Below are 25,329 nucleotides of genomic sequence, written 5' to 3' on the forward strand. Positions count from 1 at the left end.
TGCCGGGAAAATGCCAGTACAGGTGAGGGTTAATAATGTATTTAATATGAGGGAAAGCATGTTATAACACTCTAACAATCATCACCTGTAAATACATGTCATATTCTCAATATTATATCGAAAAATCAATCACACGGTTAGCATTTCCTTCTGCAAAATGCATTTCTCGCTGGATGCAAAAAAAAAACATTTGTGTTTCTGATCACCATCAACAATATATTTACAAATTTAGGATATTTTGAGAAAGCAAAACCAAATGAAAATTTCCATGCCTACATAACATAACAATACAACAACGGAGTACCTAACTAAACACAAAATACGCGCACGAATAGATGAATGTGTGCGTATGTGAATGTGTATGTGTATGTGCTCGTGTCCAGCTGTGTGAGCCTTTTCACTTGTAAGCCATAGTTGCCATTGATACAACAAATATAAACATAAATCCGCCTGACATATTAGCACGAAAAACAAAACCTTAAAACTTCTAAAATTGAGCATCAATGAAAAAAAAAACTACAAATTCTGTAATATATTATATTATTATACCAGCTGCTTATTGCGTGGGTCGCTGACCCCACCTGGGTCGACTAGTCGCTCAGGTAGGCGCGTGGGATCAGCTGTCCCTGGCTGAAGGCCGGGTACCGGCGCACGCGGAAATTCTGCGCCTCGGCTATGGGCTCCAGCCAGCGGCGGGCCACGGGGCGTGAGGTGGCGGCGCCGCGCCGCTCGGCCGGCGGCCAGCCGCCCAGCGGCCGCTCGGCCAGCTCCAGGTCGCCGAACGCCGCGTTATCCCGGCCACCCACCGGGGAGCGCGCCGGCCGCCGGGCCGCCGGCGCTCCCGGCCGGCGCGAGGCGCGCACGCCGATGACGGCCAGCGCGACGACGGCGCCCAGCACCAGCAGGCAGCCGAGCGTCATCAGCACCACCATGAACGGCGAGCTCAGCGCCAGGCCAGACCGGGGGTCCAGGATGTCGTCGATGACGACCTCGGCCGGCGCCACGTGCGTGCGCGCGCTGTCGGCCATGTCAGTGAGCTGGGCAACTTGGGGTCCGGTGAGGCTGAGCTGGCCCCTGTCGGCACAGACCAGCGCCGAACCGAGCTCGTCGTTACTCTCCTGCAGCGCCGCCAGGGTAGTCGGAGTGAACTCCTGCGCGGCCACCAGGTCCAGAGCGTTGGTGGCATCCACCAGAGTAGTGGGCAGCTCTTCTTGTACAGAACTACAATTGCTACTATTGCCAGACGATAGTGATGACGTTTTGTAAAGAAGAAGTGGACTATGGACAACTGAACTGTTCCCATTGTATTGCACATTGGGGATGGTGTTTGCAGCAGTGGTTGGATGACCAGTTGTTGGGTTGGTAATTGTAACTTCGGAAGTACTTTGCTCTGTGGTGATTGCCGCAGTAATCGTTGACTCCGTAGTGGTTGCTTTAGTAGTACTTCGTTCAGCAGTTGTTGTTTCAGTGATAATCTTCTCTGTACTGGTTAGTTCCGTAGTTATTGGTTCTGTAGTTGTTGGTTTTGAAGTTAATGGTTTTGTAGTTGTTGGTTCTGTAGTTGTTGGTTCAGTGGTGGTTGCTTCGGTAGTAGTTAGTTCGGTGGTGGTTGGTTCGGTGGTGATTGGTTGAGTAGTTGTTGGTTCTTTAGTTGTTGGTTCCTTAGTTGTTTGCTCGGTAGTTGTTGGTTCAGTGGTGGTTGGTTCGGTGGTGGTTGGTTCTGTAGTTGTTGGTTCTGTAGTTGTTGGTTGAGTAGTTGTTGATTCTGTAGTTGTTGGTACGGTAGTTGCTGGCGTTGTAGTTGTTGGCTCAGTTGTGGTTGGTTCGCTGGTAGTGGCCGCAGTAGTAGTTAGTTCGGTAGTTGTTGGTTCGGTAGTCGGTAGTTCGGTAGTTGGCTCTGTGGTTGTTGGTTTTGTAGATGTTGGTTCAGTGGTGGTTAGTTCGGTGGTGGTTGCTTCTGTAGTGGTTGGTTCCGTAGTTATTTGTTCTGTAGTTATTTGTTCTGTAGTTGTTGGTTCAGTGGTGGCCGGTTCAGTGGTGGTTACGTCGTTAGTGGTTAGTTCAGTGGTACTTGGTTCGGTGGTGCTTGGTTGAGATGGTCCTGTAGTTGTTGGTTCCTTAGTTGTTTGCTCGGTAGTTGTTGACGCTGTAGTTGTTGGCTCAGTGGTGGTTGGTTCGGTGGTGGTTAGTTCAGTGGTCGTTGGCTCGGTGGTGGTTGCTTGAGTAGTTGTTGGTGCTGTAGTTGTTAGTTCGGTGCTTGCTGGCGCTGTAGTTGTTGGCTCAGTGGTGGGTGGTTCGGTGGTGGTGGACGCGGTAGTAGTTGGTTTTATAGTCGTTAGTTCTGTAGTGGTTTGTTCGGTAGTTGTTGGTTCGGTAGTGGTTGGCTCTATAGTAGTTGGTGCGGAGGTAGTTGGTTCTGTAGTCGTTGGTTCAGTGGTGGTTGATTCGGTTGTGGCTGCCTCTGTAGTTGTGGATTGAGTAGTTGTTGGTTCTGTAGATGTTGGTTCGGTAGTTGTTAGCTCGGTAGTTGCTGGCGGTGTAGTTGCTAACTCAGTGGTGGTTGGTTCGCTGGTGGTTGCTGCAGTAGTAATTGGTTCATTGGTAGTTGCTTCTGTAGTGGTTGGTGCTGTAGTTTTTCGTTCTGTAGTGGTTTGTTCGGTAGTTGTTGGCTCGATCGTTGTTGGTTCGGTAGTGGCTGGCTCTACAGTAGTTGGTTCAGAGGTTGTTGGCTCTGTAGTGGTTGGTTCTGTAGTAGTTGGTTCAGTGGTTGTTGGCTGTGAGGTTGTTGGTTCGGTAGTTGTTGGTTCTGTAGTTGTTCGTTCGGTGGTTGTTGGTTCTGTTGTGGGTTCAGTGGTGGTTGCTTCGGTAGTAGTTAGTTCGGTGGTGATTGGTTTAGTAGTTGTTTGTTCTGTAGTTGTTGGTTCAGTGGTGGTTGGTTCGGTGGTGGTTGGTTCTGTAGTTGTTGGTTCTGTAGTTGTTGGTTCTGTAGTTGTTGGTTCTGTAGTTGTTGGTTCTGTAGTTGTTAGTTCTGTAGTTGTTGGTTCAGTGGTGGTTGCTTCGGTAGTGGTTAGTTCGGTAGTGGTTGGTTCGGTGGTGCTTGATTGAGTAGTTGTTGGTTCTGTAGTTGTTGGTTCGTTAGTAGTTGGCTCTGTAGTGACTGATTCTGTAGTTATTGGTTCGGTGGTGGTTGGTTCGGCGGTGGTTACTATTGTAGTTGTTGGTTCTGTAGTTGTTTGTTCTGTAGTTGCTGGCACTGTAGTTGATGGCACAGTGGTGGTTGGTTCGGTGGTGGTGGCTGCAGTAGTAGTCTGTTCTGTAGTTGTCAGTTCTGTAGTTGTTCGTACGGTAGTTGCTGGCGTTGTAGTTGTTGGCTCAGTGGTGGTTGATTCGCTGGTAGTGGTTGCAGTAGTAGTTGGTTCGGTAGTTGGTAGTTCGGTAGTTGGCTGTGTGGTTGTTGGTTCTGTAGATATTGGTTCAGTGGTGGTTGGTTCGGTGGTGGTCGCTGCAGTAGTAGTCGGTTCAAGGGTAGTTGGTCCGGTGGTGGTTGCTTCTGCAGTGGTTGGTTCTGTACTTGTTGGTTCAGTGGAGGCAGGTTCAGTTGTGGTTACTTCGTTAGTGGTTAGTTCAGTGGTGCTTGGTTTGGTGGTGCTTGGTTGAGTAGTTGATGGTTCTGTAGTTGTTGGTTCCTTAGTTGTTTGCTCGTTAGTTGTTGACGCTGCAGTTGTTGGCTCAGTGGTGGTTGGTTCGGTGGTTGTTAGTTCAGTGGTCGTTGGTTCGGTGGTGGTTGCTTGAGTAGTTGTTGGTGCTGTAGTTGTTATTTCGGTGCTTGCTGGCGCTGTAGTTGTTGGCTCAGTGGTGGGTGGTTCGGTGGTAGTGGACGCGGTAGTAGTTGGTTTTATAGTCGTTAGTTCTGTAGTGGTTGGTTCGGTAGTTGTTGGTTCGGTACTGGTTGGCCCTATAGTAGTTGGTTCGGAGGTTGTTGGTTCTGTAGTCGTCTGTTCAGTGGTGGTTGATTCGGTGGTGGCTGCCTCTGTAGTTGTTGATTGTGTAGTTGTTGGTTCTGTAGTTGTTGGTTCGGTAGTTGTTGGAGCTGTAGTTGTTAGTTCAGTGGTGGTTGGTTCGCTGGTAGTTGCTGCAGTAGTGGTTGGTTCTGTAGTTGTTGGTTCGTTAGTAGTTGGCTTTGTAGTGACTGATTCTGTAGTTATTGGTTCAGTGGTGGTTGGTTCGGCGGTGGTTACTTTTGTAGTTGTTGGTTCTGTAGTTGTTTGTTCTGTAGTTGCTGGCGCTCTAGTTGATGGCACAGTGGTGGTTGGTTCGGTGGTGGTGGCTGCAGTAGTAGTCTGTTCTGTAGTTGTCAGTTCTGTAGTTGTTCGTACGGTAGTTGCTGGCGTTGTAGTTGTTGGCTCAGTGGTGGTTGGTTCGCTGGTAGTGGCTGCAGTAGTAGTTGGTTCGGTAGTTGGTAGTTCGGTAGTTGGCTCTGTGGTTGTTGGTTCTGTAGATATTGGTTCAGTGGTGGTTGGTTCGGTGGTGGTCGCTGCAGTAGTAGTCGGTTCAAGGGTAGTTGGTCCGGTGGTGGTTGCTTCTGTAGTGGTTGGTTCTGTAGTTATTTGTTCTGTAGTTGTTGGTTCTGTACTTGTTGGTTCAGTGGAGGCAGGTTCAGTGGTGGTTACTTCGTTAGTGGTTAGTTCAGTGGTGCTTGGTTCGGTGGTGCTTGGTTGAGTAGTTGATGGTTCTGTAGTTGTTGGTTCCTTAGTTGTTTGCTCGGTAGTTGTTGACGCTGTAGTTGTTGGCTCAGTGGTGGTTGGTTCGGTGGTGGTTAGTTCAGTGGTCGTTGGCTCGGTGGTGGTTGCTTGAGTAGTTGTTGGTGCTGTAGTTGTTAGTTCGGTGCTTGCTGGCGCTGTAGTTGTTGGCTCAGTGGTGGGTGGTTCGGTGGTGGTGGACGCGGTAGTAGATGGTTTTATAGTCGTTAGTTCTGTAGTGGTTTGTTCGGTAGTTGTTGGTTCAGTAGTGGTTGGCTCTATAGTAGTTGGTGCGGAGGTAGTTGGTTCTGTAGTCGTTGGTTCAGTGGTGGTTGATTCGGTTGTGGCTGCCTCTGTAGTTGTGGATTGAGTAGTTGTTGGTTCTGTAGATGTTGGTTCGGTAGTTGTTAGCTCGGTAGTTGCTGGCGGTGTAGTTGTTGACTCAGTGGTGGTTGGTTCGCTGGTGGTTGCTGCAGTAGTAGTTGGTTCAGTGGTAGTTGCTTCTGTAGTGGTTGGCTCTGTAGTAGTTGGTTCAGTGGTTGTTGGCTGTGAGGTTGTTGGTTCTGCAGTTGTTGTTGGTTCTGCAGTTGTTGTTGGTTCGGTAGTTGTTGGTTCTGTAGTTGTTCGCTCGGTGGTTGTTGGTTCTGTTGTTGTGGGTTCGGTAGTAGTTGATTCGGTTGTTGTTGGCTTTGTAGTTGTTAGCTCTGTAGTAGTTGGCTCCGCGGTGGTTGGTTCGGAGGTGGTTGCTGCAGTTGTAGTTGGCTCGGTAGTTGCTGGCTCTGTAGTAGTTGCCTCAGTGGTGGTTGGTTCGGTGGTGACTGCTGCAGTAGTTGTTGGTTCGGTAGTTGTTGGTCGAGTAGTTGTTAGTTCAGTGGTAGTTTGTTTGGTGGTGGTTGGTTCGGTGGTGGTTGCTTCAGTAGTGGTTTGTTCGGTAGTAGTGCGTTCAGTAGTAGTTGCTTCTGTACTGGTTGGTTGAATAGTTGTTGGTTTGGTGGTTGTTGGCTCTGCAGTTGGTTGCTCTGTAGTTGTTGGCTCGGTGGTGGTTGGCTGAGCAGAGGTTGGTTCGCTAGTGGTCTGCTCATTGGTGGTTGGTACAGAAGTGGTTAATTCGGAGGTGATTGTTCCAGAAGTGGTTGATTCGGTAGTAGTTTGCTCAGTGGTGGATGGTTCGGTGGTAGTTGGTTCGGTAGTAGTTGTTCCAGAAGTGGTTTGTTCGGTAGTGATTGGTTTGGTGGTGGTTTGCTCAGTGGTGGCTTGTTCGGTAGTGGTTTGCTCGGTGGGGGTTGGTGCTGTGCTGGCTGTTCCAGAAGTGGTTAGTTCGGTGGTGGTTATTTCGGTGGTGGTTGGCTCGGTGGTGGTTGTTTCAGGCGTGATTGGCTCGGTAGTGGTTTGCTCAGTGGTGATTGGTTCGGTGGTGGTTGTTCCAACAGTGGTTTCCTCGGTGGTAGTTGGTCCTGTGCTGGTTGTTCCAGAAGTGGTTGGTTTGGCGGTGGTTGTTTCAGTAGTGGTAAATTCGGTAGTGGTTTGCTCAGTGGTGGTTGGTTTTTTGGTGGTTGTTCCAGTAGTGGTTGGTTCGGTAGTGGTTTGCTCAGTGGTGGTTAGTCCTGTGCTGGTTGTTCCAGAAGTGGTTAGTTCGGTGGTGGTTTGCTCAGTAGTGGTTGGTTCTGTCGATGTTGTCCCAGTAGTGAATGGTTCGGAAGTAGTTTGCTCCGTAGTGGTTTGCTCAGTGGTGGTTAGTCCCGTGCTGGTTGCTACAGAAGTGGTTGGTTCGGTGGTGGTTTGTTCGGTGGTCGTCGGTTCGGTGGCGGTAGTTCCAGAAGTGGTTGCTTCGGTGGTGACTGGTTCGATGGTGGTTGGTCCTGTGCTGGTTGTTCTACTAGTGGTTGGTTCGGTAGTGGTTTGCTCAGTGGTGGTTGATTCTGTGGAGGTTGTTCCAGTAGTGGTAAGTTTGGTAGTGGTTTGCTCAGTGGTGGTTAGTCCTGTGCTGGTTGTTCCAGAAGTGGTTGGTTGGGTGGTGGTTGATCCCGTGCTGGTTGTTCCAGAATTGGTTGTTTCTGTGGTGGTTGGTTCAGTGGTGGTTGTTCCAGACGTGGTTAACTCGGTGGTCGTTATACCCGTGGTGCTGGTTGTTTCAGAAATGGTTGTTTCCGTGGTGGTTGGTTCAGTGGTGGTTGTTCCAGAAGTGTTTGGTTCGGTGGTGGTTGGTTCGGTGGTGGTTGGTCCTGTGCTGCTTGTTACAGAAGTGGTTGGTTCGTTGGTGGTAGTTCCGGAAGTGGTTGATTCGGTAGTGGTTTGCTCAGTGGTGGTTGGTCCTGTGCTGGCCGTTTCAGAAGTGGTTGGTTCGGCAGTGGTTGTTTCTGAGGTGGTCGTTCCAGTAGTGGTTGATCCTGTGCTGATTGTTCCAGAAGTGGTTGATTCGGTAGTGGTCTGCTCAGTGGTGGTCGGTCCTGTGCTGGCTGTTTCAGAAGTGGTTAGTTCGGTGGTGGTTATTTCTGTGGTGGTTGTTCCAGAAGTGTTTGGTTCGGTAGTGGTTTGCTCAGTGGTGGTTGGTCCTGTGTTGGTTGTTCCAGAAGTGGTTGTTTTGGTGGTGGTTGTTTCTGTCGTGGTTGTTCCAGTAGTGTTTGGTTGGGTAGTGGTTTGCTCAGTGGTGGTTAGTCCTGTGCTGGTTGTTCCAGAAGTGGTTGGTTGGGTGGTGGTTGATCCCGTGCTGGTTGTTCCAGAATTGGTTGTTTCTGTGGTGGTTGGTTCAGTGGTGGTTGTTCCAGACGTGGTTAACTCGGTGGTCGTTATACCCGTGGTGCTGGTTGTTTCAGAAATGGTTGTTTCCGTGGTGGTTGGTTCAGTGGTGGTTGTTCCAGAAGTGGTTGGTTCGTTGGTGGTAGTTCCGGAAGTGGTTGATTCGGTAGTGGTTTGCTCAGTGGTGGTTGGTCCTGTGCTGGCCGTTTCAGAAGTGGTTGGTTCGGTGGTGGTTATTTCTGTGGTGGTTGTTCCAGAAGTGTTTGGTTCGGTAGTGGTTTGCTCAGTTGTGGTTAGTCCTGTGCTGGTTGTTCCAGAAGTGGTTGGTTGGGTGGTGGTTGATCCCGTGCTGGTTGTTCCAGAATTGGTTGTTTTTGTGGTGGTTGGTTCAGTGGTGGTTGTTCCAGACGTGGTTAACTCGGTGGTCGTTATACCCGTGGTGCTGGTTGTTTCAGAAATGGTTGTTTCCGTGGTGGTTGGTTCAGTGGTGGTTGTTCCAGAAGTGTTTGGTTCGGTGGTGGTTGGTTCGGTGGTGGTTGGTCCTGTGCTGCTTGTTACAGAAGTGGTTGGTTCGTTGGTGGTAGTTCCGGAAGTGGTTGATTCGGTAGTGGTTTGCTCAGTGGTGGTTGGTCCTGTGCTGGCCGTTTCAGAAGTGGTTGGTTCGGCAGTGGTTGTTTCTGAGGTGGTCGTTCCAGTAGTGGTTGATCCTGTGCTGATTGTTCCAGAAGTGGTTGATTCGGTAGTGGTCTGCTCAGTGGTGGTCGGTCCTGTGCTGGCTGTTTCAGAAGTGGTTAGTTCGGTGGTGGTTATTTCTGTGGTGGTTGTTCCAGAAGTGTTTGGTTCGGTAGTGGTTTGCTCAGTGGTGGTTGGTCCTGTGTTGGTTGTTCCAGAAGTGGTTGTTTTGGTGGTGGTTGTTTCTGTCGTGGTTGTTCCAGTAGTGTTTGGTTGGGTAGTGGTTTGCTCAGTGGTGGTTAGTCCTGTGCTGGTTGTTCCAGAAGTGGTTGGTTGGGTGGTGGTTGATCCCGTGCTGGTTGTTCCAGAATTGGTTGTTTCTGTGGTGGTTGGTTCAGTGGTGGTTGTTCCAGACGTGGTTAACTCGGTGGTCGTTATACCCGTGGTGCTGGTTGTTTCAGAAATGGTTGTTTCCGTGGTGGTTGGTTCAGTGGTGGTTGTTCCAGAAGTGGTTGGTTCGTTGGTGGTAGTTCCGGAAGTGGTTGATTCGGTAGTGGTTTGCTCAGTGGTGGTTGGTCCTGTGCTGGCCGTTTCAGAAGTGGTTGGTTCGGTGGTGGTTATTTCTGTGGTGGTTGTTCCAGAAGTGTTTGGTTCGGTAGTGGTTTGCTCAGTGGTGGTTAGTCCTGTGCTGGTTGTTCCAGAAGTGGTTGGTTCGGTGGTGGTTGATCCCGTGCTGGTTGTTCCAGAATTGGTTGTTTCTGTGGTGGTTGGTTCAGTGGTGGTTGTTCCAGACGTGGTTAACTCGGTGGTCGTTATACCCGTGGTGCTGGTTGTTTCAGAAATGGTTGTTTCCGTGGTGGTTGGTTCAGTGGTGGTTGTTCCAGAAGTGTTTGGTTCGGTGGTGGTTGGTTCGGTGGTGGTTGGTCCTGTGCTGCTTGTTACAGAAGTGGTTGGTTCGTTGGTGGTAGTTCCGGAAGTAGTTGATTCGGTAGTGGTTTGCTCAGTGGTGGTTGGTCCTGTGCTGGCCGTTTCAGAAGTGGTTGGTTCGGCAGTGGTTGTTTCTGAGGTGGTCGTTCCAGTAGTGGTTGATCCTGTGCTGATTGTTCCAGAAGTGGTTGATTCGGTAGTGGTCTGCTCAGTGGTGGTCGGTCCTGTGCTGGCTGTTTCAGAAGTGGTTAGTTCGGTGGTGGTTATTTCTGTGGTGGTTGTTCCAGAAGTGTTTGGTTCGGTAGTGGTTTGCTCAGTGGTGGTTGGTCCTGTGTTGGTTGTTCCAGAAGTGGTTGTTTTGGTGGTGGTTGTTTCTGTCGTGGTTGTTCCAGTAGTGTTTGGTTGGGTAGTGGTTTGCTCAGTGGTGGTTGATCCTGTGCTGATTGTTCCAGAAGTGGTTGTTTCGGTGGTGGTTGGTTCTGTGCTGGTTGTTCTAGAAGTGGTTGGTTCGGTGGTGGTTGGTTCTGTGCTGGTTGTTCCAGAAGTGGTTAGTTCGGTGGTGGTGATTCCGGTAGTGGTTTGCTCTGTGGTGGTTGGTTCTGTGCTGGTTGGTTCTGTGCTGGTTGGTCCTGTGCTGGTTTTTCCAGAAGTGGTTGTTTCGGTGGTGGTTAGTTTGGTGGTGGTTGTTCCAGAAGTGGTTGGTTCGGTGGTGGTTTGCAAAGTGGTGGTTGGTGCTGTGCTGGTTGGTCCAGAAGTGGTTGTTTCGGTGGTGGTTGGTTCGGTGGGAGTTGTTCCAGAAGTGGTTGTTTCTGTGGTGATTGTTCCAGAAGTGTTTGGTTCAGTAGTGGTTTGCTCAGTGGTGGTTGGTCCTGTGTTGGTTGTTCCAGAAGTGGTTGTTTTGGTGGTGGTTGTTTCTGTCGTGGTTGTTCCAGTAGTGTTTGGTTGGGTAGTGGTTTGCTCAGTGGTGGTTGGTTCTGTGATGGTTGTTCCATTACTGGCTGGTTCGGTAGTAGCTGGCTCAGTAGTTGTTGGTTCAGTGGTCGTTGGCTCGGTGGTGACCGGCTCTGTCGGCGCGGCGGTGACTGTTGTGGTCACTGTCGATATGGTCGTCAGGGCCTCGCTGAGCGCCGCCAGCTGCTCGTCCATGAGCTGCACCTGCTGCTGGATCTGCTCGATCAGGTCGGTGGACGTCCCTCCGCGGACGGACAGCGCCGTCTCCAGGGTGGCCGCCCAGGCTGCCGGACACAGCACGCAACTCCTCAGTCACACATCAGGCCATGGGCAAAACTAGCCAAAAACCATACAGGGTGCTCGAGCTTAGCGCTCACCAAGTATATTTGAACCTAAATGTACAGCTAAGGCAGGTAGGCCTCGAACACTGCTGGTCTCAAGATATGGCGAGTTATGAACTGCTGATATAAATGTTGACATCGCTAGGGCGAGATCTATGTCAAAAGCTTTTAAATCTAAGTCCAACAGGTATCCATCGAACAAGCTGGGAAATGTGCATAAACACATCGTTGATGACGCTGAAGTTAGATCACCTTTATTCTACATTCCCGACCTCTTATTAGCACTGGTCAAAAAGCCCTACCCAAAAGGCTAAATAGCACAGAAATCGGCCTCCTTTGGCCGCCCTGCAGAGGTCTATGTCACCATCGCCGGACACATCGGTTTCTATAGGTATGGCTCTGGGCCGAGGGTGGCCGAAACTATGCTGATTTTTTTTTTCTCGCGCCAGAATAATAGTTTCCATGTTTATCAATTGACTTAGAATGATGATAGGTCAGCGACCGACCTGATGTCATGTGAATCTTAGAAAAAAAGACATATAAGCTATGAAGGCTCGGGAGGTTACTAACCAGTCATGTAAGTTTAATCTTCCTGTGAAAAAAATACCCTGGCAATGAAAGTCACTGACCTATGATGGTCACTGTCCAGTGACCACAGACTGGCATGGCCAGGTCACTGGCCTATCACTTCGAAAGACGTACTGATCTGAAACCCGCGGATTTATTTCAAATTTACACTATGCATCGGTCTATGTGACGTGATGACCTGAGTCTAGTCAAACGACCGTAAAACTGTCCACGGGATCTTTTGAAAGTTGTTGGGACTTTACTGGCAACCAAGCAGACGCCGCAATTGAGGTCGAATGGCCGTCGTTTTTACGCTAAGGGCGAAAACCCCTTAACGTATTTCCATCCCCCTTTCCGGGAAGCTTAGCATCGAAATAATTTGGTATTGGTACAGCCAAAAGGTAGCAAATAAGGTCTGTTATCCTAAACATTTTGTAAATAGTAGAAATGCCCATATCTGCATGTCGAGGTATTTTATGTTGGCCAAAAATATAACTAAGTGTTTGTCATTTGAGCGTCACTCACCGTTGGATATGAGGGCGGCCAGAAGCGCCGCTCCGAGGAGGCAGCCTGGGCCCGCCATGGTCAGCGTGTTCCGGCTGCGACCGGTCGCCGCCGGCCCGCCGCCTCTCACAAAGCTGTCCTGGTGGCCGCTAAAGTCGCCGCAATACGGAAGGATAGATGGTGTGCTACTATCTTCCGATCAGGTCCAGGATCGCTGTAAGAAGTTTCAGGTTCGTTCTGGGAAGCTCTAGGTCCGATGTGAGAAGCTAACAGCGTCTCCTCGCCTTCCCACTGCACCGCCGGTGGTGTGAGGTCGCCTCAACCCTCGTCCTCAGCCCCTGTCTGGTCACGGGCCCTCCTGTGGTGTCACGTGACCTCAGAGGGCGTCATCGGGCAACCAACCGCTCACAGACGCTGATGTGCACACGCGACTTCTCCAGTAGTGCTGCTGGAACCTTAGATCAGCGGCGGCGGCTTAGGTGACCTCTGAAGACCTCGCTCGGGTCTGGGGTGACCTCTGCGCAGTATGAGCCGAGCGCCGTTTCTTTTACACGGCCCCAGTAGACTCCGGTAACTCGACTTCCTCGGTGATCTTGGAAGGCTTCCGGTGACCTCGGTGACTTTGGTGACCTCGGTTGACCTCAGTTGAGGGCGTCTGACTTTGACCTTAGCTCGGGTACGCTGCTGGTCGACGGCGGGTCAGCCGTGGGTCAGCGTCCACTGTCTACTGTGGCCTCCGGCGGTCCGTGACTGACCCATCTATCAGAAGTGGCCGCGGGAGGGACATGCAACGTGCCGCGCCCGCAATCAGTGTCTCCCGAGAAGCTGTCTATCGGCAGTAAGTCGCGCTCAGAACTTAGCGAGCACGCCTTATCTGGCGACCAGCCGCGCTGTGTCGAGTCCTGAACAAACAGCACAAAACAAACGCCCGCCCGGCAGTGACTATCGGCCGGGAATAATACCGGATTTGACGAATGGGAGTGGACATTATCGCCTACTACACGTCAGACATGCGATAATGGAATCCGAAGTGAAACAATGACACATTTAAATGAGAGACAATGAGCCTATCAGACACACCATACATATAAGCCTTTAACCTCACTCCAGTTTGGTCTAAAGACTATCAGGTAGATAGTGTCAAGCGGTTTAAACATATCTCCCCACCGCGAAAAGTACACACTCACGCCTCACGGAGGCATTTGATGTTAAGTCCAGCGCACTTATCAAAATGGTACGAAGATGAATAGAGCCCTTCATGCCAAAAATACACCTCAAGGGTTATGAAATATCGTGTGATAGTGATAGATACATAGTTCTCTCAATATCTCTCCATCGTACCTATCATGGGTTCAGCCCTCAGCAGACTGCGTGGTAGGTATTCTTTTTTCGACAAAACCGGTAATAACTCAAAGACTATGTGATCTGTCGGTCGGAATTCATTGCAAATAGAGGCACCATGCTCCACTCCTTCGATTGGGTCTATCACTAAACAAAGTATATGCTTTGTGTGGCAACAAAATGCAACAGTTTGTTTTGGGGGTAAATATAAACTTTTGGGTTTTGTTGCCAAACTGGATGGAAAGTGAATACGATGGTAATGACCATCTAAGGTGCGGAGTCTCGCGCGTCTTGCTGTTACGATTTCCGAGTGACCGATAGAATAGTATCCGCGATATTCTCGGTTTTGTCGAAAAAAGAATACCTACCACGCAGTTTGCAGAGGGCTGTACATATAAGTACAAACGTATCGCTGTACTTACATTCTGGTAGACTCAACGAGCAATGGCACGCTGACGATAACACATATGTAATCATTGATGATTGCCTGTATTTTTAAAACTACGGTAACTTTCCTTATCATACGGCTGTTACGTTTTGGAACGAATGTAAAGCGTGAATTCATGGCAAACATTGCTTAACTCGCGCATGAATGGGGGGGGGGGGGCTCTACAGAGCCCCTCTCCTGTTTTTCGGCAATATCTTCCAAACCGTTTGACGTATCGACACGAAACGTGCGGTATCTTCAGCGGCATCAATTTGACACCTTCAACTTTCTAGCTACAGGTTGGCCGAAAATGACGTCAAAGTGACGTCATGTCGGCCGTTTTTTAGGCATTACTTTGAACTACGGCAATCGCTCTCAAGAGCTCAGTTTTTAAGCTAGATCTAGGTTATTTCTTTGCTCGAGTGGACGTACAATAAACGTGGTTATCACACTGCTCATTCAGAATTTCATAATGTTGAAAATTTTGAAAACTATACGTATACAATTACCAAAAATATAATTTTTGATTTTTTTCAACAAGTTTTGACATTTCGAAAAAAAAACGGAATGTAATGAACACCCGTCGATGACCTACCATAGAAAGTTTTAGTTCGATATATTCAAAAATGGCCTTACGCCTTATAGTAAAAATTTCACAATCATAGATTTAAAAATCCATTTTAGTGTGTTTTTATATCTTACAACAATATAAATAGCACCATCGTGTTTCTGAGCTAAACTGCATTTGATAGGTAGGGGAAGATGGGGGAGGGGAACACCGCCGTTTGGGGAACACCGCCCACCCCGATATCAGGAATATGAAGAGGTCTAGGGCGACAGCTGAATGTCTTTTGGCAGCGTGACGTCAACAGAAGTGCACGTATGGGCAATGCACCGCACTGGTTTAGGTGATTTGCGAGAAATTACTAATTTTTCCTTTCGTGAATACGTTTTACCTATAATTTTTCTAGTATAATAACAAGAAGAAAACTTATCTTATTTGACAGACATTAGTCCTGAAGTGGTATTTTTTGCCATAATTAGGACTCATCCAAGCATTACGTGCTCCTGCTGGAGCGATTTTTTTTTTGTCGTGCTGCCATTTTGAAGGATTTTTAGAAAAATGCAGACACTTGGGTAACACCCCCCACTTGGGCAATACCTATACTAAACCACCTGGGAATGTACCTACGATGAGAAGAACAACTCAATAGTCCAGCAACCTGCAAATTTCGTTGCCTGTTGAGCTCGGGCGCGGTCGGTGTTACCCCGAGAAATGTAGACATTTACTAAATGTGGAATAATGCAATTATGAACGACACTACCAGAAAACAATTGGTTGATACGCAATACGCATGTAAAATTGATGCGACAATCCAATGAAACTGAGAGATTGATCATTTGGCCAAAAATTATGTGACTAGACTCTAAAAGGTTAAAGGAGTCGGTGTTCCCCCATCTTCCCCTACCTTTTTTGTTGAAAAATTTCATTATCAAAATTTGACCTTTTTTACCTGAAAGTGACCTGAGCTAAGGTAAATTCAGCTAAAAATGACCTCAAATGACACAGACGACATTGTCTTCGTAATCTATGAGTGGAATGGACCCTAAAGCATGCGTCACGTGGCCGATACAAAATATGAAATTTCCGAGACCCAGGATGACCTGGCCTTGACCTGAAAAATTCGTGGTACATTTTTGGTACCCTCAAGGTATCTAAGGCATATATCAAAGAGTGCGTAAACCAAAAATGATCCTGATCGGACTTGTTAGCTGGCGGCCAGAGCCTAAATTGTAAACAAGCCAAAATGCTGATAATTTTTACTTTGATCTCATCTTTGATGTCATCAGTGACCTCGAGGTCAATGAAATTAGGTTACTTGCGACAGTTTTTCCTGGGCTATCAGACGCCCTTTAAATTTGGCGATCGGCCGAGTAGTTTCGGAGATAGCAGGGAGGAGCTCTGGAGAGCCCCCCCTCCCCCCTGTCACTCGCGTAATGGAAAATACCCCAGTCATGCGCGGGTTAATAACAAATTATACATTTAGAAGAGGATGACTCCAGTTCTACGCGGTCCTAGCAGGATAATCACTATTCCCCGGATGTTTTCGCTTTTATCCCGAAATACAGAAAATTACAGTAAGAATGTCATGGCCACGCCACCTGCGTTTGAAACGCATGCGCCACGAAACGGGCCACTGCACTGCCCAGAGTTGCTGGCCCCAGGTTCTAACTTTAACCGATACCTGTACACAGCGAAGGCTAAGCGGAACGGTTTTCGGGGCCTCAGTGTGGTCGGCGGTGATCATCTTGTCTCATGTCCTATATCCCTCGCCCACACATGGGGGGGGGGTTACCACCCCCCCAGGTAGTTTTTCTGCTCTGCACTCAACATTTTTGAAGCTAGAAGCCTGATTTTTCGTATAGCTGCTCCTCTATCCTTTCTTGATGTTCACTGAAAATTTCAAGTTTCTGTGATGTTTGGTTTCGGAGATATGACCTTGTTTTTCAGGTCATGTCATGACCCAAATAACCAATTCTCAACATCTTGCGTTGGCTATGGGCCTTGTGAGCTTTTGACACCTTGATTTCGGCCTTTTTTGCCAGTCTTACCTCCCACCTATCATGGAACATGTTGTTCGACGATGTACAGATGTCAAGGTCAAGGTCAAGGTCAACCTAGGTCATCTAAAATAATTGCGTTTAAGGCAAGCTGAATTTACTTTTCGTGATTTTTTTTTTACTGCATTTTTGGTAAAAGCTTCTCAGATCATGATTTCATGTAATATGGACACATAAACATTAAACAATCGATGCACACATCAGTATACACACAAACACACACAGACATACAAACACATATCATTGACCTTGACCTAACTTGACCTGAAATGACCTCAGCAGCAAAAATATGGTCGGGTAGTGTGACAAAGAGGTTCTAGCTGGCTTGGCACCAGAAAACGGCATTGTCATCGGTATATGATTAGCAGCGCACTTGATATCCAACGGTGACCCAAAACAGCAACATTTTTAGTTTGACCTGACCTGGAAGGTCAATGACTGACCTGAGAAGGTAAAACTGGGTATCATTGGATTCGTCTCTTCCCAAAGAATCTTTTTGGTCTTTACCGCGAAGCTCTATCTCCAACAGGAACGAAATGGCGCCGCCCCCCCCCCCCATGTGCGTTCTAGGATGGGAAAATGGCATGTGCGGGCGAGGGATATGATATAATACATATATCCCTACGAGGCCGCAGCAGCATGGAGTACTTGGTGAACTGGGGACGACAGCGGAGCGACCCTGAGCTTTTGAACTTTACCCTGACCCACATGTCCGCCCCGCTGCACTGGGAGACAGGCCACCAGCCGGTGACGTCAGCTCGACCAGCGACTCAAGTGGACACGCGGCGGCGCGAGGCGGCGGGCTCCCGGGACATCGGCGGCGAGCACAGCTCCCCGAGTGATCGTCCTGCCACCTAGCGGGCCGACGGTGGCGCCGCCTGTACGGGTTGCGGCGGCGCGGGCGCGCGGCGGGCGCCGTACCCGGTGAGCGCCCTGACCTGCTCGCCGGGCAGTCGGTGCACGTTGCGCAGGTGCAGCCGCAGGTTGTAGACGGTGCTGGCGGCGGTGCCGCACACGGGACACACGGTGCGGCCGTCGTGGCGCTGCCGATGGTCGTGCAGCGACGTTCGGTGTTTGTACCGCCGGCCGCACACGTCGCACTGGTGAGGCGCCTCTGGGGAGGGAAGGGGAGGAGGGGAGGGTTACACGGCGGAGGGAGCCGACTTCCCAGAGTCGGCGACTCCGGGGAGGGGAGGAGAGGGAATGGAGGGGAGGAGTCACACGGCTGAAGAGCCGCCCGCACAGAGCACTAATTTGATATCTCTGATGAAGAAGGTACCTATCGGAAGAAAGCAAATACGGATGAGAAGATACTATCGAATAATCCTACGGATAATCGCTATGAAAACTACGGGCTCATGTTGAGTGAAAGAGGATCTTGTACCCCGTATAATGATAACCTCTCCCTTCCTCTAGATGCGTCGAATTCAGTAACCAGACCCGTGTTTGTTGCGAAATGACAACTCGCCTTAGAGTCCGAAAATTGAGTCATGCGTATTTTCGCAGAGTTCGTGAATATTTCGTTCATTTTTTAGAAACATCTAATTTTATAATAGTTCAAGTTTTGAAACCTTATCGAGTTTCAGGAAAGTTTGAAGAGATCATAGGCGTAGGAACGTTTTCGAAAGTGGGGGGGGGGGGGGGGGGCAGGGTCCCAGAGGTCCAAAACCTAACCTACCCCCAAAATCCGATTTCTCCTCGGATTTCGGCCACTTTGTTTTCGCAAACATGCTCAGAGGTAAAAAAAAATCGAGACAAAAAAAAAGAGAAAAAAAAATTGGTTGAAATTTCAGGGAGTCTCCCGTACATAAACTCAAACTGATGGACGCGTTCCCCTGTCCTCCGCAGCCGTTGGCACCCATGCAAATTCCAGAGGCATCCAGCAACTTTTTCATTACGAGCAAGCGTGAAACGTGCAAAGCGAGTCTTTTCAATATAGGGGAGAGTGGGGCACATTCGTGCATGGGGCACATTCGTTTTCAGCAGTTTATGGGAACACGAGTGACTGCACGAGCTCAAGGTAAATTATGGAAATATGTCTATCATTGCCGCCCTTCGTTCACCGTAGAAGACAACACTGTACCTGTTGTCATGCTTGATAAAAACGCAAATTTGTAATATTCGTGAGCTTTCCAAACTTTTCTCATATTATCCATTTTCGTGATCCTGACTCGGAAATGTGGTTCAGCTTTTCAAAATTGGGGGTGAAGAAGCTCACTCTATTCACGGAACTGCTGCAAACTTGTTTGTTGAAAAAGTGTCATTTTTTCAAAAAGAAATTTTGAAATATATTACTAATAACGTTGTGGGGCAGGTTCGTGTACGCACTGCCTGGGGGCACATTCGTGCATATTTTTTTTTTTTAGTTTTTGCGATTTATGACTTTATCTGTAGTAGGTTTCTCTAATGACGCTCGCCTGACTCAGTCTCGACTGCTTGCGACGTCGTGACGAGCAATTCACGCGAACTTGGCGAGGTCACGGAGGCCGGCAGTTGGCACATTCTTGTTGGCCAGCCCATTCTTTCTACATATGTTGTGCAATGCATTCTTGTCGAAAGGAATCAAGTGAAATGACCCCCTGCCAATTTCCTTTGGTAAATTTCTGGTAATGCCCGGTAATTTCTCGAACTTTGCAGGGTGAACGGAAGTGCCCCACCTCTTGAACGAATGTACCCCATAGGTGGGGCAGTTTCGTGCAAATGTTCAGAGTTATTAAAAGTCATTTTTTCTAATGGAAGCAATAATTTTAGAGGATAACTTTTAAAGAGGAAAACTATCTGCAATAGTTCCTTTCCATACTACAATCAACAATTTTGCCATTGCACTAACCAAAGAACAGATATATGGGTTTATCCATTTTTTGCACGAATGTGCCCCACTCTCCCCTACCTATAAAAATCAGCATGAACGGCCCAGCTAGGCTCAGCCAGGCCTATAACGTTAAGAGGTTTTATATCAGCGACCACTGCAACTGGGCTGATTGACTATCACTTATCAGAGGCCGGTGTGGACTTTTAGACGGTCTGGGCCTTCAGAGGCCAGTTTAACCCTCCACGGCCCGGTCCTATAGGTTTTCTACATACGCGCTGGCCGAGGGGGCGGGGGGCGGGTACGACCCCCCTTTTTTTTTTTTTTTTTTTTTTTTTTTTTTGTTTAAGGGCCAATTTTTTTTTATTATTTCGCCACCACATCACACATGCCCCCACACACAGTAACAAGAAGCACAATGCACATCACAATGCCACCCAGCAACATCTCTCATAAAACATATACACCCATTAACATATACCTTGTGGCCCGCCTGGCCAGGCCGGGACGGTGACACGCGTCAAAAACCGTCCCGACCCCGGGGGGGGGGGGGGGTTCTCTAGGCCCCCCTATGCCCCCCCCGGCCGGGGAGAGCTGTAGGGTACCTCCCCGGCGCTCCAGGCGGGCCGTGCCCCCGCCCGCGCTGCCCCGGCATTACACTCCTTTGCCTGGAGCAGCGCCCCTAACCGCCGGCCGGCCGAACGAGGGACCAGCCCGCGGCATGCACAGTGCACACCGCACAGACCGGTCCACCGTCCGGCCGGCCGGCCGACCGGCCCCCGCAAAGTACGCACCCACAAACACCTCATACCTATATGCACAAGGGCCGGTCCCAGGTTGGCCCGGATGGGTGAAGGGCGGGGGCACCGTGCACTCCGATGTGCGGTCCCGGCACCCACAGCCTTATCCGTACTTAAAAATCTAACACTTGCCCTTTTAAATATTAACTTACGCTTGTGACGATAGTCGAAGTGTTCAACCGCCGCCATTTACGGTTATGCATATTGACATTTCCTCCCATCTGTATGGCGATACATTTGTCCACCTCGTAATAATTTTTGACTACGGACCAGAACCCGATAGTCAACAATGGTTCTCCGTTCAGCTTTCTATTCATCAAATACTGTTTTGCGATCAACACTAGGTAATTTGCAAGCTTTCCTACTCTTGTTTGTCCAAATATGATTAGCTCTGCCGTAAGGCGTATCCTGGTACCCATCTTTTGATTTATGTCCCCTATTATGCTATCCCAAAATGTTAATGTCTCTCTGCAATTGTACATAAAGTGGTAAATATTATCTTCTTCTGCACAGTATAAGCATGCCGGTGATTCAACAACCTTTCTGACGTACAAAAACTTTCTTGTTGGAATATATCTATTGATCACCCTGTACTGCAGAACTTGTAGTTTTGTCGACGCAGTGATCTTATATGGTAGGCAGCATAGTTCTCTCCATCTTGCCTCTGAGAAGTCAAAGTGTTCAGAGGACCATTTTATCCTACATGAAGGTACAACATTCCTTGGTAGTTGTGTGAGGTAGAATTGTTTACACGTCATTTTTTCCAATTCAACTTCTGATTCCCCCACTGTGACAGATAAAGGGTCGTCACAGTCCCACCGATTTTGAACCCTGTTATTTCTGTTTATCCGCAATATAGCCTTCCATTCTCTCGGTATAGCTTGCCGTAAACACAAAAATCTGTACTGATTTACCCTCAGCTCCGGATATTTCTGAACGAATTCACGGTGCGTTAATAAAGTCCCGTTACTTTCTAGCTGGCCAACGTATTTTATTCCCTGGCGATACATGTCAGCAAAAAATACTACCTCATGGTCAATTTGTATTCGCCTATTGAACCATAACGGCTGCCTCATGACGTCATTGATGTTATCTGCCAGTCTATCTGGTTTTAGTCGATAGTATTCTACGATGATTCCATGGTAGAACTCTGGTAAGTTGAGTTTTCTAATTCCTGCTTCGTCCATCTCTCCTTGTAACAGATCCTTTATTTGAATTTTTCCTATCGCTTTCTGCAGTATGGCCCGCCATTTCGGTTCTGGATTCCCTATTAGCCTTTTAAGCCATATGAGTCGCACACTGCGAAGGTAGCAATCCATATTAATGGCACCCAATCCCCCTTGGTCGATTGACTGGCACAGGACCGCCTTCTTGACCTTAGGGGATCTACCATTCCACAAAAATGAGCTTACCTCTTTATCAATTAGCTTCACGTATGTTGATGGTATTACAATGGCTGTCGCGATATACGTTAATTGTGACGCTAGCAACGACTTAATCAGCGTGATCCTGCCTTTAATTGTCATTTGCCGCCCTTTCCACATATTCATGATGTTTCGCATTTTCTGTATTTTTGGCTGCACATTTTCTTCTATACACTCATTCTCAGTAGAAAAGAGTACACCTAACGACTTAAACTTAGTGCTTGGTACTTTGCCGCAAATATTATCTTTACTTCCTCTATTTCTGCCGATCCACACGAAGTCACATTTGGACAGGTTTAATCTAAGCCCTGATATGTCAGTAAAGTCTTCTGTTAGTGTCAAGGCTTTTCTAGCTGAGTCCATATCATTGACGAATATCGTGGTATCGTCGGCGTATTGCGAAATTTTCAACTCTTTCCCGTGTATACGTATACCTTTCAACTCTTTACACGCTCTCACCTTGCAAGCAAACAGCTCCACTGCCAGAACAAATATCATCCCGGATACGGGACAACCCTGTTTTATTCCTCTAGTCGGTTCAAACCACTGTGCAGTGTAACCGTTGTTTAGCACAGTCAGCTCCGGTCGGCTGTACAAGAGTTTCACCCATTTTACTAGGGACTCACCGAAACTGAATGCTTTTAAGGCTTGGAAAAGAAACGCATGTTCCACGGAGTCAAATGCACTTGCGTAGTCCATGTTCATAATTATGCCTGGGACGCCCTCTCCTTTGGCATAGTGAAGGACATCGCTCATTAATCGTAAATTATCTCCAATATTTCTTCCCTTCAAAAAGCCCGTTTGATCCGTTGATACCAGCCCATTAATAACTTTGCCTATTCTAATAGATATAACTTTGGCTACAATTTTGTAAACAATATCCAACAATACGATCGGTCTTTTGTTCTTGAGGTATCTTTGGTCACCTTTTTTGGGGAGAATAGAGATATACCCTCGTCGCTGAGTGACGAAGAAGAATCCTTGTCTGTACGCCTGGTTAATATACTTTACAGTAAGATGGCCCAATCTATCCCAGAAGGTGACAAAGAACTCCTTTGTGAAACCAGACGGACCGGGCACTTTACCATTGGCCATCGATTTTAACGCTTGCAGACATTCCTCCTGTGTGATCTCTCCCTCGCAGCTATCTCGCTCTGCGTCTGAGAGTTTTGGATTGTCTACATCTGCCATGAAACGATGAAAACTCTCTTTAAACGTCTCATCATTCTGTTGCGTTGCATACAGATCCTTGTAGTGCCTCGTGCATTCGTTTAGTATTTGCTTCCTATCTGTGATTTCTACCCCGTTGCTAGTAACTAGCTTGCTTATCACCTTCATTTCTGCATCCCTCTTTTGCATTCTCAAAAAATAGCCTGTAGGCTTCTCTCCTCGCTCAGTCCACCTTGCTCGACTGAATAAGATAGCCTTCTCGGCCTTTTGCTCCTGCATCCGCTCCCACCGTGCTACATATTCTACGTATTCTCTCTGCCTGTGAACTTCCTGCTGGTTCTGAATAATGCATCGAACTATTTGTGACAGTAGGGCTTTTTCTTCCCTATGCCTTTGCTTCGCAATTCTCTTCCCTATTATAATACTTTCCGTCCGTATCCTTGCCAGTAACACCTCCATTAGGAGTCCCTCATCCTCGATGTTGTGGTATTCTCCCTGCCCTCTAGAAGCCATATCTATTTCTTCCCTGGCCCTAATTAAAAAATCGTCATTCTGCAGCAGCTTGTTGTTGAATCTCCACACCCCAGGACCCCGCTGCTGCGAGACTATATTCACACCTAACACTAGCATGCTATGGTCTGACCTAATACTGGGTCTTATCTCTATCTTTGCGATTCCCTGGCTATCTACCGTCTCCTGGCTTACAAAAAAGTAATCTATACGAGATCCCTGACTTTGCTCGCTGCAATCTCGATGCCAGGTGAATCCCTTGACATCAGGAAACATTCGTCTCCAAACATCTACTAGATTGAATTTGTCCATTATTTGTCTCAGCTGTTGCGTCGCCTGACTCGCCGTGAAACAGGCAGACGTGTCCAACTGGGATAAGTGCATGTTGAAGTCACCGCAAATAAACAACCTGGAAGTCTCTGGGAGGGCCATCAGTTGATTTTCTAACATTTTCAAGAAATCAAGCTGGTCTCTCATTCTGTTACTATTGGGGCCGTATACTGTTATTAGATAATACACCATGCCCGACCGACTAATCTCCAACACAATCATACGGTCACACTGCTCAAAGTCTATCCTCCTTATTCCTGCCTGCATACCATTAGGAATTAAGATTGCGACTCCTCCTTGATTCGCTGAACGCCCATGTGATACAAACACTGGTGCACCCCATTCACTTTCCCAGCGACTCTCATCCCCCACAACCGAATGAGTTTCTTGTAGGCAAACAGCATGCTTTGGGTACATAGCGTGAAGGTGACGAAACAGAGCCCGTCTTTTCAACACGTCACGCACACCCCTTACATTAATGGTGATTAGTTGTATATCACCCATCAATCACAACAGAACCTCTGCGGTAAAGTAACGAAAACTCTCTGATCACTACCCACTCCCCGTAAGACGCACACCAAGTCGCGTATCCCACTATCACCCGTGTACATCCCAGCACTGTGCCTGGTCTGTCCGCTCACAATCTTCCTTACCTCCAATAATCGCGTATGTCACGCATGCCCTCTCCCCGCGGCTCCGACGAACTCCTAGCCGCACTTCCCTCTTTGTGTGGTTTCGGCGCAACATCCCTCTCCCCGGTCTTCCCAGCCGGTCGGCTCGACGGTGGCGCCATCTCAGCTGGCTGAGCTGTACCTTCGGTTCCAGATGTTGCCGGCAGACGGCGCTCCAGACAGGAAGGCCCCGCGGTGGCGCCACCCTCCTGGCCGGTGACACCTTCCCTCCGCGGTTGACTGCTGTCCTCTCTCCTGTCAGCAGATCTGTCAAGCTCCGCCGGCCCGCGCAGTGTTTCACCGAGCCGTGACTGCTGGACGCGGCCGGGAGGTCGCGCCAGGGGCGCCCGCGGGCGCACCATGTCAGCCCGGCCGGCGCCCTCTGTCTCCGCACAGGCGCCAGCGGCCGGCCGCGGGTCAGAGTGAGGGCTCCCATCAGCCTGCTCACTTTGTAGAGCAGGGTCACTCTCACGACATATAGCCGCAGGGTGGTGAACGCGACCCTCGTTGACCAGCGCAGAGGCGGCCGCAGGCGCGCGTGCTGGTGGGGGCCCCGCCTCGCCGGGGAGACGGTCTCGGCCTCGGCCAGCACCACCGCCGGCGCCACCCACGGCCAGAGACCGGCCCGCTCCAACCGAGGCCGCCGCAAGGGCGGCACCAGGCATGTCGGCTATGGAGGCTTCCATGTCAATGGGGCAGGGTCTAAGAACTTGATATATCTTACGCTCTGCCTCATCTTTTGACCTGACCCTGCTGAGTTTGTCGTCACGCCCAACAGCGTACAGCACCTCTCCGCCACTCGTTATAGCTGCAGATATTTTCCGCGCTTTTCTTAATTCAAGCAGGAAGTTCAGGGCCTCCTGTCGGGCTGGCGTCAGGCTTTCATTAATGTATAACTTCTGCCCTCGCAACTTTGACTTGGCCTTATACACCTGGTCTCGTAAGGAGCCGCGCTCGTCGCTAGCAAATCTGACTAGCAGGCGGTTCCTTGACAAGCGTTGCACACTTGCAATGTGGCCTGGGCTTACCTCCAGTTCCAGGTGTCGATTTATCAAGGCCGCTACGGCTGGCTGAAGCGCCCGGTCGTTGTTGGGGATGTGTAGGTCATCCCCAGAGAAGATCAGCACTGGTCTCCTTCGCAGCCTGTCTGCCTCCTCTTTGTCATTTTCGAGCCGTTCCAGGCGTCCTCGGAGACAATTAATTTCTTCGTTCACGTTTTTCACGTCCTTCTCACACTGGTTCAGTTTTCGTGATGTCTCCATTATCGTTTCGTAAGCAAAGTTCAGTGATTCCTCTATGCTGGTTATTTTTAAGTCAAATGCCCTTCTTATTTCGTTGACGGCCTCACCAGTTTTTGTTTCGATGAAGGTTTTGAGCTCCTCTATCGCATCTTGCAATTTCGGCCCTCCTTCATCTTCCTTTTCCGGCGTTCCTGATTGGTGACGCCTCTTTCTGCCCTTCGTCATCACTCCTCACTTCAATGTCTCGTCTCAGCTCTCACTCACACGCACCTCTACCCGCCCGCTGCGGTCACTGACACACCGCCGGGTCAGGTCGGGACGCGGCCGGCCGGAGGAGGCCCACGCACGTCCGCTCGCCACGGCTGTCGCGGCGCAACTCCGGGTACGACCCCCCTCGCCGTTTCGCCCCAGGTGGAGCTAGCGCGTCGCGGTAAAACGAGCGTGTGCGCCGTTACGAGACGCAGAGATCGATACCCGATTTTATGGTCCTAGGTCAACCGGTGACCTCTGACACCGTTCCGTGCTTCTATCCTCAGGATACTGAAAT

The 25,329-nt window shown here is 49.1% G+C and overlaps 2 protein-coding genes across 3 annotated transcripts in view; both read right to left on the minus strand.

Moving 5' to 3' along the window:
• Positions 1 to 19: 19 nt before the first annotated feature.
• LOC122374856 (mucin-2-like) lies at positions 20 to 12,223 on the minus strand. Its single transcript, XM_043353871.1, has 2 exons — positions 11,459 to 12,223; positions 20 to 10,309 (listed from the first exon to the last, which is right to left on the minus strand). The coding sequence occupies exons 1-2, from the start codon at positions 11,514 to 11,516 to the stop codon at positions 591 to 593; spliced, it is 9,777 nt and encodes a 3,258-aa protein (XP_043209806.1). The 5' UTR covers positions 11,517 to 12,223; the 3' UTR covers positions 20 to 590.
• Positions 12,224 to 15,937: 3,714 nt separating this feature from the next.
• Positions 15,938 to 25,329, minus strand: part of LOC122374863 (zinc finger and BTB domain-containing protein 45-like) — a 36,141-nt gene continuing 26,749 nt past the window's right edge. Inside the window, exon 6 of one of the 2 annotated variants that reach the window (XM_043353947.1) lies at positions 15,938 to 16,941. In XM_043353947.1, the coding sequence (XP_043209882.1) occupies positions 16,682 to 16,941 (260 nt within the window). In that variant the 3' untranslated portion in view covers positions 15,938 to 16,681. The remainder of the gene's footprint in view (positions 16,942 to 25,329) is intronic. The other variant, XM_043353913.1, reaches the window with a different exon arrangement.

This window comes from Amphibalanus amphitrite, unplaced genomic scaffold (assembly GCF_019059575.1).
Source record: "Amphibalanus amphitrite isolate SeventyFive unplaced genomic scaffold, NRLGWU_Aamphi_draft 000040F_arrow, whole genome shotgun sequence".
Taxonomy (NCBI): domain Eukaryota; kingdom Metazoa; phylum Arthropoda; class Thecostraca; order Balanomorpha; family Balanidae; genus Amphibalanus; species Amphibalanus amphitrite.